At 42.0% G+C, this 10,947-nt stretch overlaps 1 protein-coding gene across 1 annotated transcript; it reads left to right on the top strand.

Moving 5' to 3' along the window:
- Nucleotides 1–1,637: 1,637 nt before the first annotated feature.
- On the top strand, nt 1,638–9,576 carry hspa4b (heat shock protein 4b). Its single transcript, XM_040016393.1, has 19 exons — nt 1,638–1,948; nt 2,532–2,589; nt 2,812–2,952; nt 3,229–3,351; nt 4,145–4,244; nt 4,620–4,753; nt 4,843–5,087; nt 5,170–5,246; nt 5,343–5,494; nt 5,648–5,754; nt 5,876–6,009; nt 7,243–7,427; nt 7,519–7,617; nt 7,808–7,963; nt 8,055–8,180; nt 8,287–8,394; nt 8,507–8,626; nt 8,764–8,925; nt 9,016–9,576. Exons 1-19 carry the CDS (start codon nt 1,842–1,844, stop codon nt 9,220–9,222), a joined length of 2,541 nt encoding a protein of 846 aa, XP_039872327.1. The 5' UTR covers nt 1,638–1,841; the 3' UTR covers nt 9,223–9,576.
- Nucleotides 9,577–10,947: the final 1,371 nt, after the last annotated feature.

Genomic DNA, 10,947 nt, shown 5'->3' with positions numbered 1-10,947 from the left:
GTTTTGATTGACTGTTGGTTCACTTTAATTCCTAACATTGAATGACAAAATAAAAAATAGTTAAGTTAGAGTGTGACATTTGGAGGATAAGTGTGGTACTCTCACAAATGACGTTTGGTGATGTTCTGGCCAATCATCTGATGCCTGTGCACACCAGTTTGTCATGTTTTCACTTAGAATGTGGTGGATGTTGTGATAGGGTTGCAGTTTTAGATGTTCTAATACATATTTTGCATTAAATTAATTTATCAGTGCACAGAGAAAAAAATGTGGTTAAAAATGTTGGAATCTGTGTTTGAGCGAGTTTGAACCGTTTGATGTGATTATTTGCTATTTTTGATCCCATGAGAATAATACTGATGACACAGAAATGGTTCAACTGCAGAAGTTAATACTAGTCAGTCATAAAAGCAGTGCTGAGGAATGGATATATAAGACATATAAATGTATTCATTTTCAGGCTCAGTGTTTCTGGAATCATCCCCACGCTTTGAGTCTGAGGGATGGAGGCAGTGCCACAGCTGTCTTTTTGCACGACAGTGAACTTTATATACTGTATTCCTTCCCTGTGTTAGTTGAATCTCCAGATTCATGAGTGTCTAATAAAAGTAGGCTGATTGACTTTGTGATGTTGTAGAATACAGTGTCATGCTGACCACAGTCACTGGTGAGTGCTGTTGCCATGGCAGGATCTGCAACAGCGTAAGTGGGTACTATGTGTCAAAGTAAAAGCAAAACATTCTGTTGTAACAACATGATTTTGCATCACCTGATGCTGATTTGCTGATGTGACTCCTTGATATGTTTAGCTGGTGAGAGTTGCCAGAAACATAATCAGAAGTCTTAACAGCCAGACAATTTTAGTACAGCTGATTTGAAGTAGTTGTGATACTTAAGAAAATACCAACCTGCAAATGGTTGACACTACAGCTACCAGAAGTCAGACAGCGACGATACAGACTCTAGTGAGATACTGGGATGCCCAACAGGTTAGGGTGATTATGGATAGAGATGGCATGTACTAATCAGTGACCAGGGTGTGCTAAGAAGGTGGAAGGAGTACTTTGAGGACCTGATGAATGTATAAAATGAGAGAGAGAGAGGAAGATGTAAATCAGGAAGTGCAGAGGATTAGCAGGAGGAAATGATGGCAGTTATAAAAAGAATGAGGAGTGGAAAGGCAGTTGGTTTAGATGACATACATGTGGAGGTATGCAGAGCTCAGCTGAGTTTTTAACCAGATAGTTTAACACAGTCATGGAGAGTGTAAGGATTCCAAAGGTATAGAGAAGAGAAGAAACAAGTGTGACAGACCGAGTGGTAGTAAATATACAGCGATAAAGATGATGACCCATACCATGAAGATATGAGAAAGAGTTGGTGGATGGATATGGAGCTTCCACCGAGGAGGAAAAGAGAAAGGCCACAAAAAAGATTCATGGATGTACCAAAGGAGGACATGCAGAAGGTTGGTGTGACAGAAGAGGATGCTATGAACGGTGAGAAGGAATCACATGATCCGCTTTTGCGACCCCCAAAGGAAAAAAAAAAAAAAAGACCTGCTGGTGCGATACCGGGTCTGAGCTGTAGGTGGCGCATGACATCTCTCTGGTCCCCGCAGTCGGATGCTATTGGTCAGTGCACAGACAGAAAATTCCTGAACGCTGTCACGCATCTGCCGGCGTACCGCATGCTGCTGCTCAGCTTCATGGAACAAGAAGAACAAGGGTGTATCACCGTCCGCTGACTGAGAGCTTCTGTAGCCACCGTTGTCACTTTGAGCACCGAACTGTATTTTTGTTCCTCCTTGTAACTCCACACTACCAAGTTAACTAGCGATAATGTCAGTTGTAGGCTTTGACGTCGGGTTTTTGAACTGCTATGTAGCAGTAGCCCGAGCCGGAGGGATTGAAACTGTCGCCAATGAATACAGCGATCGATGTACACCGTAAGTAGGACTAGTCACATCATTGAGGATGCTTTGCAATCTATCGTCTGCGTTGATAACGCCTACAGAATGTGAATGAATGCACTTTTCTATATCCTAATATTGAGTGAAGCTAACATTGCTAGCTAGTTAGCATGCTAACAGATTTCACAACAGGAAACAGCATGTGAGTGCTAAAGCTAATGCTAGCAAGCCGGAACGAAATTGTTGGAGAAAAGAAGCCCTGGGATAACTTGATTTTAATTTATTGTTTCTTTTGGGGTTTGAATACATTAATACCATCGAAAAAACATTTAAAGGTCGTTAAGTGACCTAACTAGTCAGGTGATGGATGTTTTACTGCAGGCTGACGGGAGGAGGCCGGAACCAGGCTGTCAAAACCACATTATCAGCCTATTGTGCTTCATTTTTAACGCTCTCGGTCCACAGAAAAACCAGATAAAGGACCATAGAATTGTGATTTCAGAATCTTAAAAAATACACGTGAAAAGGTTAATATTATATCGCCAGTTGGTGAACTAACTGCACCATTGTGAAGTAATTGTTGTAGATGAGAGAGGTGAATTGTGTTTTCTGTTTTTAGAGCATGTGTTTCTTTTGGACCCCGGAATCGATCAATTGGTGCAGCTGCAAAAAGCCAGGTATGTTTTCACGAGAAGCTGAGGGGTGCTGGGTACAGGTTTTGCCCAGGAGACCAGGGTGGGGGTCGCTTCATCACACAGTGCACAGAGCATGAACAACTCTCTACACAGAAACTGCACCAACACAAATCAATTTGCCAAGTCATAAATTGACAGTTTGCACAGTTAGTATTTGTGTGTCAATTAAACAGAGTTTTTTCTTTTCTTTCTCTCATTAAACAGGTTGTCACAAACTGCAAGAACACAGTCCAAGGGTTCAAGAAGTTTCATGGCAGGGCATTTTCAGATCCATATGTGCAGTCCCTCAAAGAAAACATGGTCTACGATATTGCACAAATGCCCTCGGGAACAACAGGCATCAAGGTAAGAGAAGAAGCGGGAACATTTGCATTATAGTTAAAATTTTGGTATTCTTTTTCCAGACCTGACTTTATAGTAAACTTGGTCTAACATTTTCTCTAGCGGCTGATAATGGGTTTGTTTTTCTTTGAGGCTCTAATTGAAAACCTCTGAGAACCTTTTGCTGCTCTGTGTCACTAACTGGAATATTTTTTTTAAAAATCTGCTGCTATACAAAACACTCATTTTGAGCTGGCGTGTAATAAACTTCCATGTCTGTCAATTGGGTTTTTGTTAAAGGTGATGTACATGGAGGAGGAAAAGGTATTCAGCATTGAACAGGTCACCGCCATGCTTCTCACCAAGCTCAAGGAGACGGCAGAGAACGCCCTGAAGAAGCCCGTGGCTGACTGCGTTGTGTCTGTAAGTATGCTGTCATAACAAGTCCATGCCTCACACACATGCATTTGTCATGTTACTTGATCAGACTTGTCCTGAATCTGTCTTTCATTAAGTAGGTTAACACAATAACACACAAGCTCTGAGAGAATGGCATACAACAGAGAGTCTATGTTGTACATAGTTTGGTTTCACTAAATCCAGTCTTAATTATTGAATCATCCATATTCTATCAGAAACCCATGACCTTTGATTGTGCATCAGACTTATTTTAGAATTAATAATTAAACTCACCTCCAAGAACTTCTAGTGGTTACAGTAGTGATCCTTCTGCTCTGGAGATCTGCTGCACTCTAAACCAGAACTTGCAGCAGGCAGATACGTGATTCATGTTCCATTATGCTTAACTCTTCCAAGCAGCAGAGCAGAGGACAGCTGACTGGAGTTGGATGAGAGATTCATTTTTGAGAATGCTGCTTATAAGTTGTTGTTTTTTTTTTTTAATTGCTCAGAGTTCTTTTCAAATTGGCAGTGAAAGTTTATTTCTCAGCAATCATACACAAGCATTTCCAACCTTCAAAACAATAAAAACCTGTTGCAAATGCTAAAGATGCGTGTGAAATTCAGTCTGTGACTTTGCTGTAATTCAGGCACTGATATATTGTGTTGCTTAACATGAGAGCATAGTCATGTGACCAAATTATCTACTGTTTATCAGCTGAGAAAGATCAGAATCACATCATCCAGCTTATAGTGTGTGCCACCTTGCGGGCTGATTAACCAGACTAATCAATGGACTCCCTTCTGTTCTAACCAGGTTCCTTGCTACTACACTGATGCTGAGAGGAGATCTGTAGTAGATGCTGCTCAGATTGCTGGACTCAACTGCTTGAGGCTGATGAATGAGACAACTGCAGGTCTGTACCAGAGCTTTTAGGCAAGGAAGTGCATCTCACTAATCAACTCTGATCTGACAGTAATTGAGACCTATTATGCTCTTGATCATTTTCTGTCATATTCAAAGTGGTGGATGCTCAAATCAGTCGAATGCTCTACATACTCAAATTTCAAACAGTTTTTTTTTCTTAAAAGGAGATATCATAATATGATCATATCAGTCACTAAAAGGGCTACATCACTGCCCAGTATAAATAAAATAGTTAATTATCAGATGAGGATTATTTTGAGCTTTGAGTCATACAAAGCCACTCTAGCTTGGTGTTGTTTGTAAACTTCCATCTTCTAACTAGTTAATAAGGTACACCTAAAAATTCTAATTGACTCGATTGCAGTTGCCTTGGCTTATGGAATCTACAAACAGGATCTGCCTGCTCCTGAGGAGAAGGCCAGGAATGTGGTGTTTGTGGACCTGGGCCATTCTGGATACCAGACATCTGTGTGTGCCTTTAATAAAGGCAAACTCAAGGTGTGTAGACATCCCAGTGCACTGCACATAGTTTATCAGTCTGCAACTGAGTTTGTGTCATAACCATAACTCTTTACCCTGCCACTCAGGTTCTTGCCACAGCATGTGACCCGCTGTTGGGAGGAAAGGATTTTGACGAGGTTGTCGTTAAACATTTCTGCGAGGAATTTGGCAAAAAGTACAAGCTTGATGTGAAGTCAAAGCCCCGGGCTCTGGTCAGGCTCTACCAGGAGTGTGAAAAACTGAAGAAACTGATGAGCGCTAACTCCTCTGACCTGCCACTCAACATCGAGTGCTTTATGAATGACATCGATGTCACTGGAAAAATGAACAGGTAGTTCAACAAGAAAGTAATTTTTTGCTGATTGTTGATATCTACTTTACATCTAACGGCATGTTCCTCTTTTCTTTTGCAGGGCTCAGTTTGAAGAGATGTGTGCTGACATTTTGGCCCGAGTAGAACCCCCTCTGCAGAGTCTGTTGGAACAGGCCAGTAAGTTTAATTTAGTTTTTGGCTAATTGAGTTTAAAAAAGGAACTCATTAGTTTTTCTTCATGTTTAAGATTAAACTTTGTTTTTATTTTATAAGAACTGAAGAAAGAAGACATCTATGCGGTTGAGATAGTCGGTGGCGCTTCCAGAATCCCAGCTGTCAAAGAGAGAATCAGCAAATTCTTTGGAAAGGAGTTGAGCACTACACTGAATGCTGATGAAGCTGTGGCCAGAGGATGCGCTCTGCAGGTACAATGCAGTCGGGTTTTATTCTGATGTCTACTGGGAAATAATCAGTTGTTTGCATCTGACGAACTTTAACAAGTGTTGGTGATTGAGAGGGGTTAATATAATATAATGCTACTGCAGTGCTCATTGACACAAGGCCATCTCTCTCCTCAGTGCGCAATCCTGTCTCCGGCCTTCAAAGTCCGTGAATTCTCCATCACAGATGCCGTTCCATATCCCATCTCTTTGAAATGGCATTCTGCTGCAGAGGATGGTGTGAGGTAAAAAAAGAAAAAGGCTTCTTTGTTTTTCATTATTATTATTATTATTATTATCGTCATCATTATTTATTTATGCTGACATTTATCTTAGTTAATGTAATTTAATATTCATTTGTTGCAGTGATTGTGAGGTGTTTCCCAAAAACCATGCTGCACCCTTTTCCAAAGTGCTGACTTTCTACCGGAAAGAGCCTTTCTCTTTGGAGGCTTACTACAGTTCCCCTAATGAGCTGCCTTATCCAGATCCCACTATAGGTAAGAAATGAAACCTTCCTAAAACTTGGTTACCTACACATCAAGCAGACACACAGCTAGATTAGTACCTATAAGTTTTAATTTTTTTCCCCCCATACAGACCTTAGAAAAATATCTTGGTTGGTGTACCTTTCCTCACTTTCAAATTTACTGCCTGGCCAAACAAAGTCACACACTAATGTGCAGTTGGACCCCATAAGCTTTGATGATGGTGCTCATTTGCCATCACTTCTTTTCAATAAGCGTATGCAATGACTTAAGATTTATCTATGTCCAGAATCACATTAGTATCTCACCAAGATCTTGTGTTCACGTGTGAAGAGGTGGACCACTGTGTATAGTCTTCTCCAGCACACCCTAAAAAGTTGGGTTAATGTCTGGACCAGTTGGTGTCCCATTGAAACTGATGTCTCGTGATACCTGAACAACTCCTTCACAAATTGAACCATCGATCATAAAGATGAAAAAAATCCTATGATCGAAAAACCTGTTGACTCACTATATCCAGATTATCAGGTGAAGTTTTGGGTGCAGAATGTTGTTGAACCAAGAACTGACCAACTGAAGTAATGCCACATCATCAACACTGCTCTCATAAGCTGGTACTCTGCACTATGGATGATGAGTGCATCACTTAATCCACTTTTCTTTGTACCGTGATGTGACATCACAGTAAATCCTTTACAGACCTCATGATCTTTTTTCCGTCGCTCCAGAGTCCAATTTTTATGTTCCTTCTGCCAACTGAAGCCTTTTTTATTAGTCTCACTGATAAGAGTTTTTCTTAAGGCTACACAGCTGTTTAGGCCCAATGCTTTGAGTTCCTTGTGCTGGAAATCCTCTTAATTTCACTATTAAATGTGGCCTTTTTGTGTGTTAGTGTTTTGTTTTTGTTTTTTTTACCAGTTTGATCTCACTAAATTTTAAAATGATCTCCAGTAATCATCTTTTTTTTTTTCTCTTTCTCTCTGATCAGTTTCTACCTAATACATCACGGTTCACCTTTATCATCCCAGGTTTTAATAATATGTTGCAGTCTCCCTAGGGTTTTTTTGTTTGTTTGTTTTTGTTTTTTTTAATAAATACAGACCTATAACTGACCCTGAGTGATATCTTTTTAATGACTGTGGGATATGACAGGCAGCGATTAACAAGCATAACAAGCTTCACTAAACCTATTTTTCCTAGTTAATTTTTTTTATCTTTACTCCTTTTAACCCTTTATTTCCACAGGTCAGTTTATGATCCAGAAAGTTGTCCCCCAGGCATCAGGTGAGAGCTCCAAAGTGAAAGTGAAAGTGCGGGTGAACATTCACGGAATCTTTAGTGTGTCCAGCGCCTCTCTGGTTGAAGTGCAGAAGTCTGATGAGGCAGAGGAACCAATGGAAACAGAACAGGCTGCCGACAAAGATGGAGAGGTAGTTTGGACAAACGGTTCATCACAAAGAGTCATGTGGTACTCATTGTGAGATGCTTCTTCTTAAAGACTTCTTAAATTTCTTCCCGCAGCAGAGCAAAATGCAGACAGATCAGGATGAGCAGCCGACTCAGGGAGAGGCTCAGAAAGAAACAGAAGAGAAGACGCCACGAGAGAGTGAAGAGATGGAGGTGAGATGTTTGTGTAGAATCAGTTAAATATTGATAGCCCAGATTAAAGTCTTTATGTTAGAACCCTGAAATGTTTTAATTTTTATGTTTTATCCTTATGAAGCAAATTCATTAGACTGTAAATGTTATAATACAGTTGTTTCATTCTGTGTGTTTATATTTTGTTATACCTTTTCTTTTTTTTCCTTAGACTTCCACAGAGGAGAACAAGGGTGAGAAGAAGTCCGATCAGCCTCCACAAGCCAAAAAACCCAAAGTCAAGACAAAAGTTCTGGAGCTTCCAATTGAAAACAACCCACAGTGGCAGCTAGCAAACGACATGCTCAATCTTTTTGTAGAAAATGAGGTACCTATATTTTCACCCATCTCTCACACTGACATTACACAATCCAGTCATCTCGCCTGGGAGTAAGAATGGCTGTGTTTGTTCTCCTCAGGGCAAGATGATCATGCAGGATAAGCTGGAGAAGGAGAGGAACGACGCTAAGAATAATGTAGAAGAGTACGTGTACGAAATGAGGGACAAACTGCACGGCATGCTGGAGAAGTTCGTCAGCGAATCTGTGAGTGAAGAGCATCGTCTCATTCATCGTTTAAGATAAGCCGTGATGTAATTAGCAGCAGATTCAACGTCCCTTGACATAATGTGAAATCATTCTAATTCTTTAGGACCGAGATGTTTTGTCCTTAAAGCTGGAGGATACTGAAAACTGGCTGTATGAAGATGGAGAGGACCAACCCAAACAGGTGTACATTGACAAACTGGCAGAGTTGAAGGTGATTATTGCGCTGATTTCTTTTTTTTTTTTATTTCTTTATTTAGGTTTCTTGTCTTAGTCTGATCACATATTGATTCCTCTAACTGATGTGTTGACGGTGTGCTCTGCAGAAACTCGGTCAGCCGATTCAGGACAGGTATGCAGAGTCTGAAGAGAGACCTAAAGCTTTTGATGAGCTGGGAAAACAAATCCAGCAGTACATGAAATTTATCGAAGCCTACAAAATGAAGGTGACTACTATTACCTACAGTATTGAATGTATTTGTTTTTAAATATGTTTACACGGTATTGTTTAAAAGACATGAGAACTACTATTAATAGCTTCTGTTGCCTGCACAGCACATAATGTTGTCTGTTTGATTTCCAGGATGAGCAGTATGACCATTTAGATGAGGCAGATGTAAACAAGGTGGACAAACTGAACAACGATGCAATGATCTGGATGAACAGTGCCATGAACCAGCAGAGCAAACAGAGCCTGGCGGTGGATCCATCTGTCAAAGTCAAAGACATTAAAGCAAAAACAAGGGTGAGTTTAAGATTGTAAGCACTGGGAATATTAGACTGTAGGGTTGGTTCAGTTTTTATTGAATCAACCCATCATTTCATTTTTCCACAGGAGCTTTTCGGTGCTTGTAACCCGATCGTGACCAAGCCCAAACCCAAAGTGGAGCTTCCCAAAGAGGAGACCCCTGCAGAGCAGAACGGGCCCGTCGACGGCCAGGAGAAACCCCAGGAAGCAGCGGCAGACAAGGGAACGACCGAGGCTGCGGGCAATCCTGCCTCAGAAACTACAGAGAGCAAGCCTGACATGGACCTTGATTAAAGCAGCCCGATGCCTCCTCGAGCGGAGCTGAGCAGGAGCTGATTGTTTTAGATTGAGACGCAGCCTAGCTGTATATCAGAGCCGATGACGTGTTTAAGGAACTGCTCTCTACGGTCAAAAAGCAGGCAGGGTGTTTGGCACACTGAGCCCAGCTCCTGGTGGTATCTCTGTCTGATGACATAGCATGCCCTCTCTCTTTCTGGATGACATAAATCAAAAGCCAGCTGCAATAATTCTGTTCGGCAATGAGCGCTGTACACATGATGGTATTTATTTCTGTTGTGTGCTCTGTAAGTGTTCTGGTCTGTGTCACAATATGGTTTTAATAAAGTTATTGAAAATCACTCGCACTATCACGGGACATGTGCCATCTATCATTTTTCAGAGAATTTTTCAGTGTTAATAGCACGAAGCTACAATGAATGAGGAATCATCCGAAAGACAAAACTCCTAAACACAAACTGAACAATGTAGTCTATGCTGTACAGTGTAGCAAGGAATGCCCAGACCTCTACATTGGAGAGACCAAACAACCACTTAATAAACGCATGGTTCAAGGTTCTTTATTATTTGTCACATGCATAGTTATACAAGTATAACACACAGTGAAATGTAGCCTGACACGCTCCTCGACATGTGCAAAAATTGGGGGGGGGTAGAGGAAGAACATTTTTTTTATATATATATATATATATATATGTGTGTGTGTGTGTGTGTGTATATATATAAAACACCCAGCACGCCCCTGCGGGCGGTTTATCCTTCAAGCTCGGGTCCTCTACCAGAGGCCTGGGAGCTTGAGGGTCCTGCGCAGTATCTTAGCTGTTCCCAGGACTGCGCTCTTCTGGACAGAGATCTCCGATGTTGTTCCCGGGATCTGCTGGAGCCACTCGCCTAGCTTGGGAGTCACCGCACCTAGTGCTCCGATTACCACGGGGACCACCGTTACCTTCACCCTCCACATCCTCTCGAGCTCTTCTCTGAGCCCTTGGTATTTCTCCAGCTTCTCGTGTTCCTTCTTCCTGATATTGCTGTCATTCGGAACCGCTACATCGATCACTACGGCCGTCTTCTTCTGTTTGTCTACCACCACTATGTCCGGTTGGTTAGCCACCACCATTTTGTCCGTCTGTATCTGGAAGTCCCACAGGATCTTAGCTCGGTCATTCTCCACCACCCTTGGGGGCATCTCCCATTTTGACCTCGGGACTTCCAGGTTATACTCGGCACAGATGTTCCTGTACACTATGCCGGCCACTTGGTTATGGCGTTCCATGTATGCCTTGCCTGCTAGCATCTTGCACCCTGCTGTTATGTGCTGGATTGTCTCTGGGGCATCTTTACACAGCCTGCACCTGGGGTCTTGCCTGGTGTGATAGACCCCAGCCTCTATGGATCTTGTGCTCAGAGCTTGTTCTTGTGCTGCCATGATTAGTGCCTCTGTGCTGTCTTTCAGTCCAGCTTTGTCCAGCCACTGGTAGGATTTCTGGATATCAGCCACCTCCTCTATCTGCCAGTGGTACATACCGTGCAGGGGCCTGTCCTTCCATGATGGTTCCTCGTCTCCCTCCTCTTTCTTGGGTTTCTGCTGCCTGAGGTATTCACTGAGCACTCGGTCAGTTGGGGCCATCTTCCCAATGTATTCTTGGATGTTCGTTGTCTCATCCTGGACTGTGGTGCTGACACTCACCAGTCCCCGGCCCCCTTCCTTCCGCTTAGCGTACA

Source organism: Simochromis diagramma, unplaced genomic scaffold (assembly GCF_900408965.1).
Source record: "Simochromis diagramma unplaced genomic scaffold, fSimDia1.1 OVJJ01000685.1, whole genome shotgun sequence".
Lineage (NCBI taxonomy): Eukaryota > Metazoa > Chordata > Actinopteri > Cichliformes > Cichlidae > Simochromis > Simochromis diagramma.
Note: the sequence above shows the minus strand (reverse complement) of the source record. Positions and strands in the feature narration are given on the sequence as shown.

What these genes read in the sequence shown, in the direction of transcription:
- hspa4b (XM_040016393.1), top strand. Translation starts at nt 1,842, where the DNA reads ATGTCAGTTGTAGGCTTTGACGTCGGGTTTTTGAACTGCTATGTAGCA. An exon ending in CTGCCGACAAAGATGGAGAG is followed by an intron (nt 7,428 to 7,518) that starts GTAGTTTGGACA and finishes TTCTTCCCGCAG; the next exon opens with CAGAGCAAAATGCAGACAGA. An exon ending in GAGAGAGTGAAGAGATGGAG is followed by an intron (nt 7,618 to 7,807) that starts GTGAGATGTTTG and finishes TTTTTTCCTTAG; the next exon opens with ACTTCCACAGAGGAGAACAA.